Raw genomic sequence first — 24,389 nt, 5'->3', positions numbered from 1 at the left:
TGGTGACTCTGACTGTCCAAATACACTAGATGTCACTGACCAAATTGCGTCAATTAAACGTTACATAAGTTGCTCACTGCTCTTTCAAGTGAAACATTATGTAAAACATTGATTTCCTTTTCTTATAAACAAGATACGACCGTTACTCTATATAATAGTATAGCACATACTTTGTATTGCATTGTATTTATTTAAGGCTACATATTGTGGCCATGTCACTTTGGATAAAAATGTCTGCCAAATGCATGAATGTACATATTAATACCCTTCGAGTGAAAATGTTTGTAAAATTTCTAGAAAATATCTCTTGAATGCATCAGTCCCCACCCACACACTCGCTCATCCCTGTCTCCATTTGGGACCAAAGTCCTGTGTTTGCTCTTAGCTTAAAGCCCCTGTGCTGGCCACAGGACTTTGGCAGTCCAGCTAGATTCCCAACTATGAATTTCATCGGATCGGTGGGTGCTGTAGTTGTGTTGGCTGTGCTCGGCCAGGCAGCAGTAGTGACTGAGAATGGACTTCCTATTCAGTGGGAGAAAGCCCCAAGCGAGCTCTCCCAGCTGCCCACAGTCGACGGGGTGATCCAGGTAAATCCATGGGACTACTTGCAGAGGATGGCTTTGTACAAGCTGCTGATCAATTCTACGGATCCCTACATGAGCTCCATGGGCCCTGGAGACAAGGAGAATCCTCTGTGGAGTCTTCCTCTGCAGCTGGGCTGGAAACTCAAATCAGGTATATCTGTTTGCCACTGCGAAAGAACAATAGGAAACAAGCCCTGTATGACTAGTGAGTTGTTTGAACCTAAACAGTGTCTTTTGTTTAGTATCTGAATCAAATGAAACAAATGTCCCAGTTGTGAGTGTCTCAGATCTGATTGCAGCATATGCTGTGACAAGTGTAATGGCTGACGAGCAAATCACTATAATTTATTACGAATGCTACTGTTATTGTGCCACAGAATGTAGATTTAAGAGGTTTTTTTTTCACCTCAAAAATGCAACTTTTATATAAACAGCGCCTAATTTATTTCGATGTTTTGGGAGATGTAAGCTCTCCCAGGTGAAAAACAAGTACATTTCTATAATATACTTAAAGTGCTCTATTTTTGTGCACTAATTTTGTACTTAATATACTAAAGCGTCTTCTTTAGTACTTCTTAAGATAATCGTAAGAACATCTAAGTGTACTTAACTATTTTGAGACAGCATGAAATATGATCTAAAATGTGCTTATCTCTGTATTTAATAAATGTATTTAGATACTACTACTTATAGTACATTTGAACCCATAGTATACTACAAGTGGTAACTAAATATATATTTTAAATACAGAGATAGTATATTAAAAGCACATTTTAGTTCATATTTCATGCTGTCTCAAAATAGTTGAGTACACTTAGATGTTCTTACGATTATCTTAAGAAGTACTAAAGAAGACGTTTTAGTATATTAAGTACAAAATTAGTGCACAAAAATAGAACACTGTAAGTATATTATAGAAATGTACTTGTTTTTCACCTGGGCTGGGCCGTCAGCGGTGTTCATATACCCGCTGAGAACAGCTTCATCTCGGCCAGTCTTATGTAGACAGTGTTTAAACATGAGGTGGTTCATTCATTTTCAGTGTATCAATTAATTTTTCCAGAACACATCGATTTGGCTTAAAACAAAGTTTCTTAACTTTATATTTTTATTTAACTGAAGTCGTGTACTATAACTAGCATTGCTTTTGTACTTTCGACTGAACTGTTCATTTCCTATTATACAAACTTCTTATACTTTATAATGGCTAATATTGTTTACTTAAATATTACTGTTCAATAAATGATATTTTATATAAATAACATGCCGTATTTGGTATTGATTTCTACTTCAGTGAAAGTTACATTATTACGCCATTAGATGCCAGCAAATGGGTTAGTAGCAAAGACTTTTATATTGAAAGGGACAAGGTTGTAAACAAAGACATTCAAACAACCCCTTATAAGATGCAACTTACAAATGCATTGACAAGCGCTGCCATGGGAAATCCTCTTAACTGTTAAAAGGACAAAGATATCGCTTTCCTCAGCAGACATTCAAATTTTTGTGATTATGAATCAGATCCCGTTTGATATACTGAAAGTGATGCACCTCATGTTTAAACTATCGACATAAGAGCCAGCAGCCAATTCCCAAAGCTCTGGCCGAGATTAAGCTGTTCTCAGCGAGTACATGAGCGGCCGCTGACAGCCTGGAGCTCACATCTCCCAAAACGTCTAAATAAAGTGTGCAAGTCGCATGTTTGAGGTCTAAATAACTACATTCTCACATAAAAACTTTTAAACCCACATTCTGTGACATAACAACAGTATTATTTTGTTGTTCGTCCACAAACAGTGAAATGGTTTTGCAACTCAGCGTTCCTTCGTTGTTGGTTTTAAAGTGAAGTTTTAGAATTAGTAACGGAGGCTCGGGTTCATCTGTTAAACCCTTTTCTGATGGAGCCCTAGTGGACAAAGCAAGGTCCATAAAGACTGTTGGATGAGTTTGGTGATGAATTGAATCGCTGAGGAAATGTATGAGTCAGGAAATTCAGCTCAGCTCAGCATGTTAGCACTAATATAAAAAAAAAGGCCTTAAGTTTCAATTTACATCATAGGCCGGTTGACTGACCCAAGCCCTGCCACTACCAGCACGTGTGGACTGGAGAGTTCAGAACCGGTTTGCATCTCTCCTCTCAGCTGGTATGGATGTAAGTGCAGCTCTACATTTGCACCACTAGATGGACATAAAGTCAAAGCTACCTTTTCTATAATCTGTCCCGTATTTTCTCATTTTGTCACTTTAACTCTCTGCAGGTATAAACTACTATCTGTCCGTGCTTCCGTTCCTGGCAGCAGTTCAGACAGGTGTGGTTGGGAAGGGTGAGGTTCAGGTGCAGGTGCAGGTTCCAGCGGAGATGGCTCAGGATTACTGCTCCAGCTACACAGACTGCTCCACCAAACACCCTGATGCCATGGCCAAATGGCACACATTCTTCCAGGTGTCATTGTTCAGCTTCTCTCTGGATGCAAATAAATATCCACATTTGTTCAGATAGCAGATGTTTCTTTTTCCAAAGTGACTCACAAATTTGCGATACTGACCATGTTAACGTCTCCGTACAACAGCCTAACTCCAGATCAGATCAAGGACTAACCGTTGCTCTTTCTGTGTAGTCTCTGCAGCAGATCAGTGAATCTGAGGACACTGATTTTAACAAGAAGGATCAGATTCTGGGACTGATGTGGGCAGCAGAGGAGGAGTCTCTAAAAACCACATACGTCGCCTGCAGTGAAAGGTCTACATATGCTTCATAACACATCATGTCATTTCCCTAAATGCACTTCCAGCTTCAGTTTGGCAGGTGCCTTCTGTTTTGACTAAACCAGTTTTAAGGCCTCTTTTATCATGGCTGCAGGCAGAAGCTGTACTCCTCTCCCGAGGTTCGCTTTGGACTGAGCTGGATCAGCTCGGCAGCATATGTAGCAGCTGCTCGTTTCCACGCCAACATCGAGAGGTCAGAGAAGTTCATGGCTCCCTTGCCGAGCCGGGTTCTGCAGGAGTCCGACAGCCCGCCCAACATCGCCGATCTCAGCGCTGAGGAGAACCACACGCTCTATGTTTTCGGCTGGATGAGCAGTGTGAATCAACTGCTTGGTAAGAGCATCAGAGGGTTGGAGAGAGGTTATACAGCAGGGGTCTAAACGTCTGAGGGAAAATGCTTCTTTTCTACAAGACAGTCTTTTTTTATCCATTAAACAATTTGAGAAAAATGAAAATTGGGTCACACTTTAGTTTAGGGTACAGTTCTCTCTATTAACTGCAGAATAAGGCATTAATATGTGTACTAATAAACAGCCAATATCCTAGTATTATGTATGATAATAATTAACTAGTTAAAGGATTAGTTCACTTTCAAATTAAAATTTCCTGATAATTTACTCACCCTCATGTCATCCAAGATGTTCATGTCTTTCTTTCTTCAGTGGAAAAGAAATGAAGGTTTTTGAGGAAAACATTCCAGGATTGTTCTCCATATAGTGGACTTCACTGGGGTTCAACGGGTTGAAGGTCCAAATGTCAGTTTCAGTGCAGCTTCAAAGAGCTCTACATGATCCCAGACGAGGAATAAGAGTCTCATCTAGAGAAACCATCAGACATTTACTATTATTATTTTTTTAATTATATACATTTTATCCACAAATGCTCATCTTGAACTAGCTCTCTTCTTCTTCTCTATTAGAATTCTGGCAGTGTAGACGCTGCTAATTGTCATATTCAATATGCTAGTGCAAGTATATAACAATTAGTTCAAACTTTGACCTGTGGAGGGCAGTAATACACTTAGCAGCGTCTACACTGCTGGAATTCAAATAGAAAAGAAGAAGAAGAGAGCTAGTTCAAGATGAGCATTTGTGGTTAAAATGTATATAATTAAAAAAATAATAATAGTAAATGTCTGATGGTTTCTCTAGATGAGACTCTTATTCCTCGTCTGGGATCATGTAGAGCTCTTTGAAGCTGCACTGAAACTGACATTTGGACCTTCAACCCGTTGAACCCCAGTGAAGTCCACTATATGGAGAAAAATCCTGGAATGTTTTCCTCAAAAACCTTCATTTCTTTTCCACTGAAGAAAGAAAGACATGAACATCTTGGATGACATGAGGTTGAGTAAATTATCAGGAAATTTAAATTTGAAAGTGAACTAATCCTTTAATAGTGAAAATTAGACTCTAAAGTGTTACTGAAAACCGGAGAATGTTTAGTATTTTATAATTTCCCTACGGCTTTAAAGGGATAGTTCACCCAAAAAACCTGTCATTTCACCATTTCATTCTGAAAAATGCCTGTTTTTTGTTCATACAATGAAAGTTCAGAATGAAAGTGATTACAAGGCTAAATTAAATTTTCAAATATTTTGCAATATGTCTTTAATACAAATGAAAACATCTGTGATGATGATGATGAACTCATGAATCGTGTTTTGAACAGGCGGTTCGCTGGTGAGTCTCTGGCGCAGTGCAATGTGTTCAGCTCCGGCTCGGGAGAAAGGTCAAGCCCTTCTCCATGACCTCGTTCTCGACCCCAAGTTCCCTGGTACCAGTCTGATGTCAATCCTGTCCGAGATGGCCACCAGCTGCTGACGCACTTCAAGTCTCCGACAGATATAAGAATATTCCATGACCACCAGCGTAAACATGTGCCATTCACATCTTTAACTAATAAAAAGAGAAATAAAATCCAACACTGCTCCTTTCCATCTCCTTTATTCACAGTAAACCAGACAAAATGCACAAAAACATGGGTCTTCCTCCACAAAATACTTGAAAAATACAATTTATATGGCTTTATATAACAAGACTGTACAAGACTGTACAAAAAACTGTAATAAATCTAACCTTATGTCAACAATAATACTAAACAGTCCAATTATTCCACTGGCGTACATAAAAAACCAAAACAAATATGCAGAATGAATGGGCAAATAAAGTACACAACATGATCCGCAACCCGTTCTCAGTATGTACATCTGCAGCCTGGAGAAATACAACAGCGTTACGCCAGAACCGTTCATGATAACAATACTTCATTTCTCACAGCTTTGTTGTCAGTGCTGCATTTTTATCCAATGCCAATAAATGTAATTCATCATGTCATTGTAATGTAATAATACTCTTTGGCTGACACACAAACGTGACCTCGGGTCAAAACGAATCGCCCTGAGTCGGTAAACAGACGCTAAAGGAAGCGTTTGGCATCAGTGACGTGTTTCTCTTGTGTCAGACGCCATGAGAGAGAACGGCTGCTTGGAGAACCACCTTTAAAAAGAGAAATCATTTTCTGTACAGTTTGTCTTGTCTGTATCTCACATCTACAGTTCCAAACATTATATTGTCTGCTCTGGCACTGAAGCCCATCATGAAGACTGACAGCCATTTGCAGTGTTTGTATGTGCAGAAAGATTGACTGTTTTAATCATTTATGATTTCTGAGTAGCGCTTTTCTGATATAATATACAGCTAAAACCCTTCAGAACAATTCTGCTTTTGAAAAATTTGTTAAATAATGTCCAGCCTGTTCTAGGGAGACCATCAACTGACCAAACAAAGGTGCATCTGAACTAACGTACTTTAATCTGTTTACTCGAAGCTTGGCATTAATCCACTTAAGAAAAGCAATCCAAAAATCAGTGTACATTTCTGAAATGGGATTTGAAAACATTGACAGACCTTAACCTAATAAATTATTTGCATTCCATCATATTTATAATAATGTTTATTTATGATTATTAAATAAATAAGCCTTGGTCAATGACTCTTTCTTTGTTGCACCATGTTGTGTTTCCATAGTACACTTATATTGTGTTACTCGGCTTTGCTTTCACGCCCACGTTGACATGCTGTTCGTTGTATGCCTTTCTTATGTTGTCAAGCTGATCCTCATCTATATATTCATAATCGTGCACATCAGTGTCGTCATCTTCGTTTTTTCCGATGGACATGTCGTCCAGACTTCGGCCCTTGGCGAGAGCTGAGAGGGAATCAAACAAACACAAAGTTTGGCTGAGGACACAAGGACACACAAACCTTAAAACACAGCAGGTTAAAGGTGAAGTGTGTTACGATACCTAAATATGTAGAGCTAATTATAAAAGAAGCAACTGTAGGTTTGTTTGTCAGCCGTCACAACTGACTCAATGAGCAAGTGTTCAGGAAACCTGATTGAGAATAGTCATTATTTTTGCAGTTCCAGTTTCTAGTTTTACACACTTCACATTTAACATATGCTGATGAACACTAAAGAGGAAGTGCAGAATGTTCCTACCTTTCTGCAGGATAGGTTTTGGAAATGTGTCTGGACTACTGGGAATCTTTTTGTCATTTCCATTTTTTGAGTCACTGCATTGCATGAAGTTGTCTTGTTTAAAAGGTTCAACGTGGAGACTCTGTTACAGGGATGACAGAACATTAGGAAATTACATGATGTAAATAATAAGTAAATATAAATGTTGTAATACAGTATTTTTAACTGCTTTGGCATTAGTTTCACAAGTAATCAGTTTTTCAACACTCCTAGTACAAATCACTGACAAACAGATCATCAAACAGCAGATTTTGAATGGATGATCGAGTTTTGAAAATTTTAACAATCTTATTGCATAAATATAAAAAAACTTTAGTTAGGATTCAATTCTCACAATGAACTAGTTGTTTATGATCATGCATATTACTATAGGATATTGGCTGTTTATTAGTACTTATAAAGCACATATTAATGTCTTATTCTGCATGATCATATTCTACATCCCTTAATCCTAAACTAAACAACTACCTTACTAAACACTAATTAGGAGTTTATTGAGGCGAAAGCAGGGCTGATAGTGAAAAAAATTCCTGAGCCTGAACTTTTTTTCCTTGCCCCCCGAGAGGGTACTATGTATGCGACGCACTTTTAACACAACTTGTTGGCCCCTGGGCCCAAATATATAAACAGCCTAAGTATGTATAACCCTGATCATCATTATTGACAAGTGGCCCTTTTTTAGATATTTTCATATTTGCATTATGCCCTCAGTATTATTCAAGAAAACACAGCATTTTCTTCTCAATATGTTCAGTGCCTACATTGACCTTATTAGCCCATCTTAGTACAATCACTGTAAGTAAATGCTGCAGATGCTACAGTCATACCAAGACAGGTAAGTGGCAATAATAGGGCTTTCCGTCGCTACCCACATCCTCAATCCAAGCCCAGCGCCATTTATTCTTTATGCTTTTATCAATGTCTTTAATGTCTTCCCCTGGCTTCATAAACATAGCCATGACTTACGTTTTGAGTTGAGAAATATGAGACACAATTGTAAACATCTTCGCGCATGGAGCATTGCCTTAACCTGTATCAATCTATTTGACAAAGACACGAGGCTCGCCCCTTAACTACTTCTGATTGGCTCATGAGTCGTTGAGCGTTAAAGCTGCTCTCTGACCTGCGCATCTCAGATCTAAATGACAGATCAATACGACGACATATAGTGCCATGTTAAAAAAAAAAAAATTAATAAAAAAAAATCTAAGTTTCCGAGATTAAAGTCGAAACTCCGAGATTAAAGTCGGAATATTCAGAGAATAAAGTCGAAATATCTAACATCTGCAAAAAATAATAATAATATTAATAATAAAAATAAAGTCGGAGAATAAAGTCGAAATGTTCCGAGAATAAAATACTTTATTCCGTGCGGAAACAAGGCTATGGTTGTGACGATGACGCGCTTGATTTATTAGCCTATGTAGCCTACTGCTGTTCTGTTTGCATAGACAGAACATAGCAAAACGTTTAGATATCGTTTCAGCTATTAAAACAGTTCCGTTTTGTATGTATGACACATTGATTTCGTTTCTGTTTTATTAAGTTCAGTTCCGCAGTAAAGAGACTTCTGCAGATTTCGTTTGTCTGTAAATACACGGTGCGCTGTCATTGATGAAAATAAAACTAAATGTCATTCTCCATGATTTCAATGAATAATCCACCTGGTCAACATAATGTTTTATTCATTGATACTTTTAATTGAATAATGCCTATCACTTGAAACAGTTTTGCTGATTTGTATTTATTAAAACGATGTATTTTAAATTTATATTAGCCTACTCTACATCAACTTGTATTCCTTGTACATAACAATGAATGTGTCGGAGGGTAAGGGGATATTTGAATTATTTATGAATGTATTCTAAATCAGTGACGCAAGATCCTTAATAGAAATCTCCACTTTGACGCGAGAAATGCATCTTTACAGATATAATGAAAGAGTTTTTGGTTTGATTTGTTTTATTTCATTAAGCAATAATTTAAATCTCTCCATCTATCTATTTGATGTCGGTAAGGCAAGTATTGTTTTGAGGATAATTCGTTTCCACTGGATAAAAAAAGTGCAAGTGACGGCTCTGGCGCCTCTGTATTGCATTGTGCAAGCTTCCACTCTCCGCACAAACCAATGGATATGCGCCTATACCTTATTTATATCTGACGAATAAAAAATCTTCCCATTACAACTTAATTAATAAAAACAGAAACGAAATCACTGCCATACATACAAAACGGAACTATTTTAATAGCTGAAACGATGTCTAACAGAACAGCACATATTCTCTTCCGTGCTTTTAAAAACAGACATCAAATAAACATTAGACAATCTTTATTATTATTATTATTATTATTATTATTTTTTTATTTTTTTAACATGGCACTAAAACGCCGCAGTAGACCAATATAACCAGATCATTTTTTTTTTTTTCGCAGCCACAGTAGCCTACGCCGGAAATCCGGCGTGGTGCCGGAACGCTATCACCCCTGCGAAAGTCATAGTTAATAGTTAGTTAAAAGTGAGATCTGGACCTAATCTAAAGTGTGACCCTATACGCAACGCAAGCATCACAGCAGTATATAAAATATGTAAGCGCATTATTATGTTATTAATACGTGTATAATTATAGGTCAGGTTTAAAATGCAGCACTCATAGTCAAATAGTCCCTGCCATGTCTTCTGTCCCTTTTTTTGGTCTCCTCCACTTATAATGTTTATGAAGGTGAGACAAAATGTGAAAAATTTCATTATTTTATATGTAGAGCAATAAATAACCTGAATGTTTGCAGGGAAATAAGAGAGAAGCCCTTTCTCCACTATAGAAGATATCACTTATAAAACAGGAAGTACCTGTAGAGAGTAAAGCGCCTCCTGGTGGACTGTTTCCCCAAGACAATAGAATTAAGAATTGAGCTGTTCAGTCATCATGTCTTCATTAAAATTATTTTCAATAATCACTTTTAATATAATGAAATGTTCTATCTACAGACCCAAAGACAGTGTGTATCAGCTTGTTTATTTGGATAATAAGCAAACATTTTGATGATGAACTCCAGCTTGAGAGAGATGAAGAGTGTCACAGATCATTTCTGGAATGTCTTGGCCTTTTTTTTTTTTTACAAATAATTCTCTGGATATTTTTTACTATGTGCGTAATAATGGCAATAAATTTAATAAATCAAGTGTGACATCTTATTTTTCATAATAAATCAAGTGTGACATATTATTTGTCATAAACTTGGTTTTATCTTGTCAAATCAATACCTTCGTAAATTAACATCATATACTGTATAACAGTCATGTTTTCATTATTAGTCTTTATGTTTATAGTTTTGCTTTTCAACACAAAAGCTGAGACCCATACCACATGATGACATTAGCATTATTAATTACTCTGTGATGTAGGTTCATGTCATCATTGTGAATGTCTTAAGCAATTAATGTGATGGTAGTGATAATTAGGATGGACTTTATTATTATATTATTATTCATCATCCAATATCCATGTGTTGTGCATTGGCTGACTTTTTCAAAATATAAAATATCTGCCAGTGTAGTATAAGACAAAACACACTTATATTCTACATACAATTTAAAAGTCATTTTTGCAGTGTAACGCATTACCCACACACTGTAAACCCGAATAAGTTGGCAAAACTCAAAAAAATTGAGGTAATCAGTTTTTTATCATTATATATCATTTTTTTAAAGTTAAGAAATTCAAAGTTTAAGTAAGCAGAACTGGCAGATTTCAATTTTGTACTTATACTTTTTAATTGCTCAACTTGAAAATTTTGAGTAAGTTAATTCATACATTTAAATTAAATTTATCATGTAACCTCAATTCAAATATTCCTAGTTGTGGAAATTTAGCTAGCTATAGCTAATTTAGCAAATGCTATTAACATAATGTTTTGACACCATTAGTAAAGCATAGGAAAAAAAGAGTAGAGCATTATATAAAACATTGCACACACAAAAATTAAACACTGACAAATCTCCCAATTAAAATTAATCTTAAAAACAATTTATTTTTTGCATTTAATCTCCCTTTCAAATGCCATGACAAAGCATGCTGGGAAATAGCCCAGTTTCAGGTAAATTTAAGTTTGTTTAAATTAAAGAAACAAGTTCATAGAACTCAAAACAATGAAACAATTCAGATTCAAATGTGTCAGTTTTGTGAACTCAAAAGAAAAAGAAAGTTCTAAATTCTCATAAAAGTTCAAGTTGATTGAACTAATTTGTTTAATCTGAGTTTGCCCTACTCAAACCAATTAATTATTTTAAGAATAGGGTGTAACATGGGTAAATTTAACATGTATTTTCTTCAATACATGTTAATGCTTTTACAAGAGTTCTATGAGTGGATCTACTGCACTAGGCTTCGTTTGAGTCCCATTTAGCCTGAAGTTTGATTATCGGCGTAAGAAACACATGCCACCCATATTGTTCATTTGGCTTCTTGCTTTTAAAGGCTTTAAGCAAAACTCTGAATATTCTTTCCAACATGTGAAGCCACTGACTTTGGCAAATCCAAGAACTACTTTCAAATCCAGTGACTAGTTCATCATAAACACACGTTTGTTCCCTAGCAGACTGATGAAACCCGTCGTAGCAGAAAGCATCAGACTGGATTGGATGTTTTCAGTCAGCTCCTGCAGGGTTTGAATGCAATCCTGCATCAGATGATCTGCGATGGTTTGTGCGTGTGCCGTCTTAAGGTGCGGTCACATTTACAGTGAAATACCAGGCGAAAGAAAGCGAGACAGGATGTGCAGTGAATAATAAAAAAGAATAATGACTATTTTGATATGATAATTTTTATGGATCATTTTATAATCAGTTTTGCTTTGTTGCTAAATTACAAATATTTTTCCACACAGAGCTCACTGCCAAACCAAGAGGTAGACAGCAACATAGTGTGGCCCAGATCCGCTCACTTCTGGTACATGTGGATTACATGCGGACCAGATGTGGGATCTGGGCCAACACTATGTGGCTGTCAGGGATTGGTTGCTGCAGCAATTTGAACTTGAACCTCACATGAAAATTGCATAGCGAACCATCAAGTCGTGAAATGTGAGATGGATCTTAAGGCTGCGATTTGAACATGAAGCCCAAAACACTCAAAGCAATAAAATACGTAGTTTACCTTTGGAGAGCAGCTGGAGTTGTCACTGTTTGCGCTCTCAGATCTGGATGAGAGCATCTTGGGGGGTCGCGGTGGAGGTTGTTTGGGTTTTTTGGGAGGCCGTGGAGGGGGTGTAACAGTAGCGACAGCGTACCTCCTCAGGGTGTAGTAACAGTCCTCTGAGATCTCCTCTATGGCGGACTTTACACTATATTTTGGATTTTCGCCAGCCCAGTGTTGCTTTATGCTAAGGATCAAGTCTGTACGGTTTACTGGCACCTCCCTGAACTCTGAGAGCTCATCGTTTGAAACGAGGAGGCAAGGGTCCGAGATCTCCTCCTCAATGCGCAGACCAGGCACTCCAGCCAAAACGTCCACCTTCAAAGAGAGGTCGCGCACAGACACTTTGACGTTGAAGGGCAGCGGGAACCATCGGCATATTTCCGCAATGGTATACTGTCGCTTGTCCTTGACGAGCTCCATGAATCCCCCCTCCAGACACATGGGGAGGCACACAGGCTCCTTCACCTCGTTCCCGTGGCTTTTCTCGGTGACTTTCAGACACTCAAATGCATCAGTTGCCTTCTCGATCCCATTGCATGAAACCGCACAGCTTTTGCCTTTTGCCACTATAAACTCATCTCCAGCCTGAACAGAAGCAAGCCCGCTGTACACCGACTCGAACTCTCTGGTGGCGACCACGCGTATCTGCTCGGTCTCGCTGCGCGCCCGCTCCAGGTCGTAGGCGGTGGGGAACTGCCGTGGCCGGCGCTTGAAGCGTCCGTTATAGGACTCCGGAATAAGAAAGTGTCTCGTCGATTCACGGCACGTTTCCGAGGCCAGGATTCGCTTGGCATAAAAAGCATGATGAATGATCACCTGATTGGAATCGAAAAGGGACTCCAGCTCCGGCGAAAGCTTGAAATGCCTTTCATTTGACAGCTTGGCCACCACAGGAAAGAACTCTGGAGGCCTCTTAAAAACATCCGAAAGAGAGAGAGGCTGTACAAAGGAGTCGCAATCAAACTGTTCTGTCACATCCACCACCTCCACATCCAGATTTGACGGGATGAGCAGAATTTTCTCGCTGACTGTGGGAAGAAAGAGTCCAAGTTTAAAGGAGTGTGGAACAGAACACACACACACACACACACACACACACACACAATAAAAACAATAGGTTTTATCCATGAGACATGAGCAGAATGGATTTTTTTGTGTGAGCCAACTACCTAAAAGCTTACATATGTTAATTGAATATGATGATTTATGTACATTTGTAAACAAACTTTCTATTCGTGTTTCAGAATGATTTTCCCAGCAAATCATTTTTGCTTCATCTTCCATAATCAAACAGCAAAATCACTGAACCCCAACACTAACCCTGTTGATCTCTAAGGGTGTGTTCACACTCGTAGTTCGGTTCTCTGGGGTCTTTTGGTCCGGACCAAAACAGAAAAAGATACTTTTAGTTTTGGTTCACTTAACGTTCAGACCGAACCTACAGTCCCCCCCTCGAAAAACAGCTTTTAAGACGGGACTATCCAAAACAATGGTGTTGCTAGACTAAATGTGCTCGTTGTATTTGTGAAAATATGATGGTATTTTTACCAGCTGAAACTTACAGATGAACTCACATGAAGCTTCGGAGCGTTATGAATCATTTGTGTCAAATCATGATTCGGATCGCGTGTCAAACTGCTGAAATCACGTGACTTTGGTGATCCGAATCATGATTCGACACACTGATTCAACACGCTCCCAAGCTTCCTGAAGCAGTGTTTTGAAATCGGCCATCACTATATAAGTCGTTATTTAGTTTTTTTGGCGCACCAAAAATATTCTGGTGGCTTTATAATATTAATATTGAACCACTGTACTCACATGAACTGATTTAAATATGTTTTTAGTACATTAATGGATCTTGAGAGAGGAAATGTCATTGCTCAGGCCTCACTGAGCCATCGGATTTCAACAAAAATATCTTAATTTGTGTTCTGAAGATGAACGAAGGTCTTACGGGTGTGGAACGGCATGAGGGTGAGTAATTAATGACATTTTGGGGTGAACTAACCCTTTAATCCAACCAAACCATCCGAGTGTGAACACGCATGTCCTGGGCCAACATATTTTATTGATCCTGGAAAAACATTCCTGTCCGAATGTTTAATCCTAAACATATCCCTACCTCTAAACCTTACCCTACACATAACTTCTCCCTAAAATCAGAGGGAAATAACCATGTGAATAAGTGATGTAGAAGCATAACCCTGGTTGTAAGCCTAAACTTGACAAAACCTGTAAACTTGTCCCTCAAATCTGGGGTGCGTTCCCAAAAGCATCGCGAGTTCTGTCGTTACTAACATAGTTCAGTGATCTGGTGTTTCCCGAAACCACAGTTCAAACGACATTCGCACACTTGTGTGGTTGGAACGACAGCATTAGAGCTGTGGTTAGAAGCATAGTTTCTTGTTTTTATGACGTTTGTGGACTTAAATTGTTATCTTGAGCAAAATAAGCAAGCTGACATTAAGTACAATGTATATATTTCATTTCAAATATATGTCATTTACATACTTTAGTTTGTCAAGAGATTTTAAAGCACCGTTTTTGAAGAGTGCGCATGTGTGTACGTGCTCTTTTACGTAAGAACGAGACTATGATTGAGTATTAGTCCTCATAATTTATAGCAAAAAGATCTAGCATTAATTCAATCTCAAACGGATTCATTTAAAGAAGTTATTTAGCAGCGAGTACGGGAAGCACAGCCCTGATTGTAATGTTGTTCCAGGATCAACAAAGGTGTTGAACGTGCTGCACCTGGTGAAATCAGGTTCTGCTGTGAACACATTCTAAACGTCCTTTAAACAATATAAATTTACTTGAGGAGTAAATCAGACATTATATTGTATATCTTTTTTAGTGTTTTTCATTTTAAGCATAAAGCTCATTCAATTTAGTTAGAATTCACTGTAAAAAAAGACTATGAAACTAATGTCATACTCACGGCTTGAAACAGCCTTTAGTTCATACACAGGAGTCAGTGTCAGCTCTCCAGATACATTCTCCAACAAACTGGAAAACAAGAAGTCCTTCTTGGCCGGAGCTTTGACCTCAGTTACAGTCCTCTTTCTGCCTTTGGAGATTTTCCACTCCGCGATCTCTTTCAGGGAATAGAACTGGTCGTCCTCGCACTCTGTGAAGTGGCCCTGCTGGGAGAAGCTCAGGCTGAAGCAGAAGCGCGGCTCTCTGTGAAGCAGCTCGCACTGCACACGTCCAGCGTTGAGCTCGTGGGTGACGGCGGTGATCCTGAAGCTGTCTCGCTCCCGTATGACGCCCTGCGGCAGCTGAATCTCCAGACCGCTGAGGAACACGGGCTGGCCCAGCCGATGGGAGCCGATCTTCAGCGAGGCCGCTATCTCTTCTATGCTTCGGTACGGCTGGCTGTCAGACACCAGTTTGAACAAACCTGACACACAGAGTACAGGACCAAAGTTCAGCCATTATAAGACTAAAATTGGAGACAGCATAGAGAATGTGGAGTAGTTGTTTATCGTACACTTTAACAGAATTGAATCTTTCCCCATTCAAAGATATAAGAGCTGCACTTGCATGACTGAAACAGCTGCCCGTTTCAAAGATGGCCGCCAAGTCAAATGACTCGCACAAAAGGGACTTCATCTCTAACTCAGTCAAGTGAAGACGGAGGTTTCCATCCTCTTATCCAGCCCAGCTCTTCAACAACACAGTGTGATGAGCAGCTGACCTTCACAGACCGCGTTTGCATTTTATATCATCAGTAGGATCAAACCTCCGCAAATAACTGATAACGCAGCAGAGTTTGGCCTTTAATGAGCCAGCATGTGTTCCCGCTGATCACACCAGGCTCACAAAGCTGTTGTTTGTGTGGAGAACACCATCACACTTCCTCTGACTTCTACACCAGATCTACACACTGTCCAGAAGTGAGCGACACAGAAACACATTCATTGTCCTTTGCTGGAGGAATGATCTTCTCAGTTCAATAAGAACAGATACGGGACGGTTGTAACATGAAGCAAGTTGTATTACTGTCAGTTCAACCACTTAGAAATGGTCTACAGGGGTAAAATCACTATCATTCATGAGCACGACCTGCCGGAGGTGACAGGAGGTGTTGCGTACAAACTAAAAAGATGCAGGAAATTGAGGCAGGAAAATCATAATTTCACCAGCTTCTCTAATTTAGTTGTATTATTCAATTGTGACAAATTTACTCAAAAACTTCATCAAAATGTAAAAAACAGACAAACAAACAAACAGATTGTCATGGCTGAGCAGATGGGGAGATTTGCGACGCGACTTCCTCCATTTACATCAATTGGACCCACAAAGACTGAACAAAATGGAAAGCCGAGATCTGACACGACTGTGAAAGTAACACACACACGCATACTCTGCAGTTTTATCTGTTAGGCGTTAGTCTATGTTTTTATGTATTTGCATCTGATGCATGCCTGTTTTTGGTGTTTTAGAATGAAATATTTTTGAAATAGTTCATTTTAAACATTTTTATTCAAAAAAGAAACATTTTGAAGGTAACTCATAAACAAAATAAAAGCATGTACAAATTTTCAACTGATGACACGGGGATCAATTAAAGGTTTATACAGACTTTTGAGATATTATTAAAAACTAAGCAAAACTGCAGGTGAATTTGACAGATTTTCAGTTCTCTTCTGCTGCATTAAACAAACACCAACAATAACCAGATCACTTGCAAATCAAAGATGCAAATCATTTGTTTTGGAAAGTTGCTTTCCAAATTGAAAAAAGGTGGCATGACAATAATTTTAAAATATCTGTATATAAAAAGAAAGAAGTAAAGCTGGCATGATGAGATGGGGGTTTAGTGTAAGAGTACTCTATAAACTCAGTCTGGTGTCTCTGTACCTGGATACTCCACTGGGATGTCGATCTCAGTGCTGTTGGAGCTCCGCGCCGTGAATCTGGTGATGGCGAAGTCAATGACTTTCAGCAGATCTCCAGTGGCAAGAGAGCACTCTCTTCCAAACATCTCATACACGCAGCCTGAAAAACACATTAACACACATCCAAACCTTTCAGTGTTCCAGGACATTTGAATGCTGTAAAACTATTTCTACACAAAACTGGAGTGAAGTGCCATTTTGAGCAGTTAAAAATGCTGAAATGATGTATGCAGTTAATGACATCACGAACACTGGGCATATTATAGAGCTAGAAAAAGATCAGACAGAAGTTGGTTTCCGCTCTTGATATCATGTGGTTTGAAAATAAACTTACTTTGTTTCTTCAACTCTTAATTTCAGTCGTAGTCATTTTTCTTGCTAGTTTGAATTACCGCTCAATCATTTAAAAATGATAGATTTATGGCATTTGTGCAAAATTATGACATTTTACAGTTGCTAATTTTTTTTTATATATATATACACACACACACACACATATATATATATATATATATATACAGTATTACAGGCCACCATCAGATGTTGTTTTAGCAATGTTATAATAACCATATATAATTATTTCTCAGTTTCTTTATTAGAACATAACCAGAAAATACAGTAAAATTGTTTGCAGTATTAAAAAACAAAAGTAAGTTTTCATATGCTGCAGTATGTAGTGACCTCCCCTGACTCTCGAGCAATAGCAGGAACCGGCTCTGGAACATTAACGGAGAAGGACTGGAAGGCCAAGAAAACTTTCAAAATATGATGAAGTGTCTCAGAGTTTCTTCTTTGAGAAAAGTCCAGAAGGCATGTGACAGGAGGTCACACTAAATACTGACTTTTGCTTAAAGAAACAATTTTGTTCCAATTTTTTATTTTTATTTTTTTTTACATTTTGTGTATATATTTCCTGTATTTTCTGTTTGTATCATAATAAAGAGACTGAAAAATAAATATGGATGTCATTAAAACATTGCTAAAACAACAAAGCTGGTGGTGCCCTAACACTTTTGCATATATATATATATATACAGACACTTTCAAGAAGTTTTATGCAGTGCCAAAGCTGTAAAAGCGTGCTCGTCCTCAAAGCCAAATTGCGTAACAGGATTTCATTGTCTATTTTGTCTTTTATAAAAAAAAGTATTTGTTTAAAAAAGCAGCAAACATCAATTCTTAAAAGACTATTGTCAACATTTCAACAGTTTAGTTTGTTTCTCGGTTGAAAAGCACCACCTAGGCCAATAAGTGAGACGGTTCTAGATATTACGACATACAAAATGCATAATTACAGCTGTTCTTCGACAGCGAGGAGCAGATGAATTCAGAGCAGATATTGTCCGTCTTACGCTTACCTTGATAATAAAATCCTGACTGGATCTGAAGCACTCGGGGGAAAGTCTTAGGATCCACAAACTGTGTGAATTCATGCAGTGTTGTAGCCATCTTCTGCTGCGTTCACGAGGAGATGCTTCTAGAGCACTGGACGGGCTGAGAGCCGAGGCTTCGTCCATAAACCTCCAGTGAGCGGGAGAACGGCGGCTGGACGCTGGAGGAGATCCTGATGCCCTTTGGCCCTCCAGATGCCCCTGAGCTCAGAGGTGCAGACTGAGAGCGAGGCTGTGAGGCATCCTGCGCAGCGGAGGAGGACAGGAAGCCACCTTCAGCTCCAGACCACAACTCAACGCATTGTTAAGCAAAGCTGCACCGGGTATTCTGCAAAAATACTATGACATACACAAATCCCACATCCTCTGCCTGACTTCATGACATCAGGGCCAAAGCTAAGCCGAAACAAACAGGGATCCAAATCAACCAAACTACTGTCCATCCAACACCACTGTAAAATTATACACAAATAATTTACTACACTGTAAAGAAAGTTTTTATAGAAGAAGAAAAAAACGGGCAGATGTGGTTGCCTGAAAAACTGTAAAAATACAGCAAACATACACCTGTAGATGTTACCATTTAAAACTGTAATTTACAAAAACAAAAACAGATTTTAAACTGGTAAATCCAACAGCCCTTTTCTTCTGAATTAGCGAAGCCACGCTGTGCTTTAACATTTACTTACAACCACCATAAGAGAAAGACACGATGAATGAAGATCCTCACAAGATCAAGCTGAGGGAAAATAACGCAACAGAAGACATAAAACCCTAATGTGCATAACCGAAAAGAAGAAACATAATTATTAAAGTGAAAACCCATCAAATGTAAAGCGGGGAAGCTTATGTTTTTTCTCTGTAAATTATAACGGGTTGTTCGGTACATTTAACAATATTTTAGTGTTAAATGACATGAAATATAAGGTTAGATCTATTGCAGATTTACAGTAGTAACAGAACTTACTCTTAACCAGTTACTGCAGCATTTTACAGTCCATTATTTTATTATGGCAATAAATTCATTTCAACAAACCACGCTTTAAATGTTTCAGACAAAACACATTCTTTCACATATCTTTTTTTATTCAAAGTATTTGTACTATTTGACATTGTATTACAGCCATGAAGCCAACAACTACAGACAAAAAATACATAACTTATCATTTCACATGATGATTTTTTTTGTTTTCTATAAAATGTCTGATCAGCATCAATACTGGCTGCAACTTTCTTCTTAAATTGGCTTTGATCCTAAATACACTAGAGTCTAATACTGTATATATTTTTAATGCATACACTTCATTGTTTGTTTGTTTTTTAATTTCCAGCACAATACAAATATGAAAACATCAGAAAAAATAGAGCTCTTCTCTTTTCTCTCTCGGAGATCTCCTCAGAAAAAGAAAAAAAAATCACAATCGTTACGTAAAACAAATCACTATAATAACACGTAAAAGATTTCAAATAAAAAGGAACCATCAAATACAACCAAAAATAACACTACTTAAATCCGTCTCATACAAAGAGTGTTTGCAGTGAAAATCCAGGCTAAACAGGGAATGATAATGATTGTTTTGAGCTTTCAAAAATGTAAGTAAACAATAAATACAAACAATGTGCTTCATCCCTATAGACATATTTACACGAGTCTTTGGCTTATGGTCATCATCTGCTACCAAAAACGAAAAGAAGAAACATAATGAGCCAGCCATAAGAGCGCAGAGCAGCTCTCAGAGTTTCCCTTTCAACACGACGTCCATCTACACGAGAACAGCTATACATGTCATGAACAGGAACAGCGACAGACACACGTCTTCAGCATGCAACAGCTCGGCCTTAGTGTTTCAAATGGCTGTAAAAAAACAATACATAAAAAAACTAAAATACATGAACTCGACCGGGTGGCCGGCACTTGAGTCCCATGAAAGTGGACACGGATGCACAGACATTTACACGGCAGTCGCAGCCCGTTTGATCGACAGGTAAAGAAGCCGAGCGTGTGCGGTCTGGGTGGGAAACGGAGACGAGTCTTCATTACGACGTCTCGATGTACTCCAGCGCCAGATCGTAGCAGAAGCGGTACTGCTCCTGCAAAGCACAAAGGAACTCGTGAGCTGTACTGTCACACGACAGAACAAAGTCCAGATTGTGGCAAAAACTATGAGCCCCACAGAAACGCTGGCTCTTGTATGAACATCACTGTATAAATTGACAGAGGATGTGGTGAGATGTTTGAGACCACAAGAGCTTATCATGAACTGTGAAGCCCTGAAAAACATCTGATGGAGCGACTCTCTCTCTCTCAGTCCTGTTTACTGTTTATTAACTAACACAAAAACATCAATTTGGAAATACAAAAAATATAAGAATTTGGTAACACTTTACAATAGACATTAGTTAACCAACAATACGTCTACAGCATTTATTAATCTTAGTTAATGTTAATTTCAGCATTTACTAATACATTATTAAAATCAAAAGCTGTATTTGTTAACAATAGTTAATGCACTGTGAACTAACATTAACAAAGATGAATAAATACTGGAACAAATGTATTGCTCATTGTCAGTTCATGTTAGTTTATTAAATAATGTTAACAAATGAACCTTATTGTAAAGTGTGGCCAAGATTTCTTTCTCGGTTTTTTTAAAAATAAAACTTGAGATGTGCTTTTATACAAATGACTCACATTGAATTAGATTATTATTCAATATTACATGTTCATGTACATTTTTATTTGTATTTATTGTGTGAAATTTCAGTGCCGGTATCTGTTAAACAGTATTTGTTATTACACTGCAAAAAATATTGGGTCACATTTTAGTTTTATGGTCCAATTCTCACTAATATCTATGACTTTTGCCTCAATAAACTCCTAATTACTGCTTATTAATCGTTAAGTTTAGGATTAAGGGATGCAGAATAAGGCATTAATATGTGCTTTATAAGTACTAATAAACAGCCAAATATGATGCATGATAATAAACTAGTTCGTAGTGAGAATTGGACCCCAAACTAAAGTGTTACTGAATATTTTTACCTAATCAGTATTCTTATTGATTCCAGTAAAAATATCTCAGAATAAACTGACTTGAGGAGCAAACTTGTGTTTTCAGAGGATTCAGTTCATTTTCCACAATATTTTGTTAAGTTTGCATAAATCTAGAAAAAATCATTTGTCAGCGGTAGATATTTTTCACAATGCTTCTCAAGTAAAAGTACATCTTGTTTAAAGGATGCTGGGATATTCTCACTGGACAGAAGACAAAAATACAACAAGGTTACACTTTATTTAAAGGTGATGCTAGAATACTAGAGTGCTATCAATGAACTACATGTACTTACTCCAGAGTTAAGTCCAGGGTTTGGGTTAGTTGCTTGTAATTACACACAGTTTCCTGTTATTACTGGAGTAAGAACATGTGTCACACCTTCAAATAAAGTGAACACCGTTGTAAGGGTTAGGGTTAGTGTGGATGTCAGTGTGCTGGACGAGAGCTGCCGGTCATACCGGACTGTCCACCATGTTGGGCTTGCTGTTCCTCAGACTCTTCACAGCATGAAAGACGTCAACAACGTTCTGCCGCTTGATCATTTCACACACAATACTGATGGCACAGAACATCCCACTGCGGCCGCCTCCGTTCCTGCAGACACACAAACGTCAGTGAGAAACGGCTGTTTTTCCCCATACTGCACCTCTGTCCAGACGATCGTCACATGATTGTGAACAAGAAGTGTGCTTCATTGTATTGAGTGTGCTCCTGTCGTGTACTTCAGATCTTGATGGAAATTGAACTTGCAGATAATAATATATTAATGAAATAAAGGCCACTTAAACAGAGACACTTTCATGACCCATCTTTTAATTTGAAGTACATTTTAAATAATTGTGTTTTAATAATTATATGTCCTGCTTTAAAGAAGTGCACTTATTTAACACACTAAAGCACATGTGAAGTACTTGATATTATTTGAACTCTAGTGTGTTATTTGATATTATATTTAAAGTTCATGTACACTACAGTCCAAAAGTTTGGGATCGGTACGATTTTTTATGTTTTTAAAAGAAGTTTCATCTGCTCACCAAGGCTACATTTATTTAATTAAAAATACAGTAAAAACAGTATTATTGTGAAATATTATTACAATTTAAAATAACTGTGTACTATTTAAATATATTTGACAAAGTAATTTATTCCTGTGATCAAAGCTGAATTTTCAGCATCATTACTCCAGTCTTCAGTGTCACATGATCCTTCAGAAATCATTCTGATATGCTGATCTGCTGCTCAAGAAACATTTATGATTATTTTCAATGTTGAAAACAGTTGTGTACTTTTTTTTCAGGATTCCTTGATGAATAGAAAGTTCAAAAGAACAGCATTTATCTGAAATACAAAGCTTCTGTAGCATTATACACTACCGTTCACAAGTTTGGGGTCAGGAAGAATTTTTATTTTTATTTTTTTGGAAAGAAATTAAAGAAATTAATACTTTTATTCAGCAAGGATGCATTAAATCATTCAAAAGTGGCAGTAAAGACATTTTCACATCAAATAATCCTGAAAAAAATATTGTACACAAATATTTTGTACAATTGTACACATTAAATGTTTCTTGAGCAGCAGATCAGCATATTAGAATGATTTCTGAAGGGTCATGTGACACTGAAGACTGGAGTAACGATGCTGAAAATTCAGCTTTGATCACAGGAATAAATTACTTTGTCAAATATATTCAAATAGAAAACAGTTATTTTAAATTGTAATAATATTTCACAATATTACTGTTTTTTACTGTATTTTTAATTAAATAAATGTAGCCTTGGTGAGCAGACGAAACGTCTTTTAAAAACATTAAAAATCTTAGTGGTTTCAAACTTTTGGACTGTACTGTATAATAAATGTACTAAATTGCACCATTACAAATATATACATGTTTCCATAGAAATGACATTAAAGTATATTTTAGTTAACAAAAGTGTTTCAAAGGGGGTCAATAAACACTCTAAAGTTCAGCTAATTAATATAATTAATATAAATTAAAACCATAATACATTTTCATTTAATTTCAATTAACCTGCAAGAAAACATCAAGTGTCCAGAAACATTTAACATTTACTCACACATATATTATTTTATATTTTATTTATATGTTAAGTGCTCTTTTAAAAAGTATGCTAAAGAGTCATTATTATTAGCATTTTTCTTTTGTAAAGCTTCTTTGAAACAGTGAAAGTTCTTCAGAAATAAAAGTGACTTGACCTGTCATGGTTTGCTCTTGTTTATTGTGGGTAAATCTGATATCAGCGTGAGAGAGAGTTCATTCACAGACTGACAGGAAATACTGACGAGATATTAGTGGAAATTATGATTTGCGGTCTGACTTTCTGTCAGCAGGTACTGATCATTTCAGAGGAACTAGATAATATTAGCTCAACTGTGTCGAAGCGTTTTGAGGATTTGATGACTGACAGACGGTCACCGCACATCTGTACTCACAGGCAGTGTATGATCGTCCGTCCGTCGCCCTCCTCACACTCCTCCTGCCATTTGTCCACCTGGAGGATCAGTTTGAGGAACGAGCGCTTGGAGGCGGGGACTTCCCTATGCCCCGCCCATCCCAGGTACTGGAACTGACGGACCATCAGGTAACCTTCCTGAGGCTTAGGACACACACACACACACACACACACACACACGTCAATATAATGATGCACTTCCGACTAAGACAGATGCACGGCTCTGCGCTTCGTTCTTTAAGATAAAAGCAAAGAGTTTCAGAGATGTGAGAGAAACTCACTCTGGTCAGGTTGCATATCCTGAAAAGACGACTGATGACGTCACAGTCCATAGAGCAGGATATACAGTCCACCTGTACAGGGCCGTATCTCAGCATTCCCTCCTCCGGCCAGTACTGAGGACAACCCTGTACACACACATTAACTCTCAGCAAACACATACAGTAGTCTCTGTCCACTACAGTAACCTGTTATGC

General features: G+C 37.8%; 3 protein-coding genes across 6 annotated transcripts in view; 1 reads left to right on the top strand and 2 right to left on the bottom strand.

Moving 5' to 3' along the window:
- Positions 1-402: 402 nt before the first annotated feature.
- Positions 403-5,307, top strand: leg1.1 (liver-enriched gene 1, tandem duplicate 1). The gene is made up of 6 exons (XM_067384983.1): positions 403-735; positions 2,644-2,736; positions 2,843-3,027; positions 3,203-3,324; positions 3,445-3,683; positions 5,022-5,307. The coding sequence occupies exons 1-6, from the start codon at positions 441-443 to the stop codon at positions 5,171-5,173; spliced, it is 1,086 nt and encodes a 361-aa protein (XP_067241084.1). The 5' UTR covers positions 403-440; the 3' UTR covers positions 5,174-5,307.
- A 1,076-nt stretch (positions 5,308-6,383) lies between these two features.
- themis (thymocyte selection associated) lies at positions 6,384-18,740 on the bottom strand. The gene is made up of 6 exons (XM_067384982.1): positions 18,354-18,740; positions 16,958-17,095; positions 15,033-15,494; positions 12,047-13,116; positions 6,855-6,975; positions 6,384-6,560 (listed from the first exon to the last, which is right to left on the bottom strand). Exons 1-6 carry the CDS (start codon positions 18,442-18,444, stop codon positions 6,385-6,387), a joined length of 2,058 nt encoding a protein of 685 aa, XP_067241083.1. The 5' UTR covers positions 18,445-18,740; the 3' UTR covers position 6,384.
- A 718-nt stretch (positions 18,741-19,458) lies between these two features.
- The window catches only part of ptprk (protein tyrosine phosphatase receptor type K), a 177,196-nt gene continuing 172,265 nt past the window's right edge, over positions 19,459-24,389 (bottom strand). For all 4 annotated transcript variants that reach the window (XM_067384979.1, XM_067384977.1, XM_067384981.1 and 1 more), the window contains exons 27-30: positions 24,195-24,320; positions 23,894-24,057; positions 21,901-22,036; positions 19,459-20,477 (exon numbers count right to left, since the gene is read on the bottom strand). In XM_067384979.1, coding sequence (XP_067241080.1) covers positions 20,424-20,477; positions 21,901-22,036; positions 23,894-24,057; positions 24,195-24,320 — 480 coding nt within the window. In that variant the 3' untranslated portion in view covers positions 19,459-20,423. The remainder of the gene's footprint in view (positions 20,478-21,900; positions 22,037-23,893; positions 24,058-24,194; positions 24,321-24,389) is intronic.

Source organism: Chanodichthys erythropterus, chromosome 4 (assembly GCF_024489055.1).
Source record: "Chanodichthys erythropterus isolate Z2021 chromosome 4, ASM2448905v1, whole genome shotgun sequence".
NCBI classification, from domain to species: domain Eukaryota; kingdom Metazoa; phylum Chordata; class Actinopteri; order Cypriniformes; family Xenocyprididae; genus Chanodichthys; species Chanodichthys erythropterus.
The sequence above is the reverse complement of the archived record's forward strand: the minus strand, read 5'-3'. Positions and strand labels throughout refer to the sequence as shown.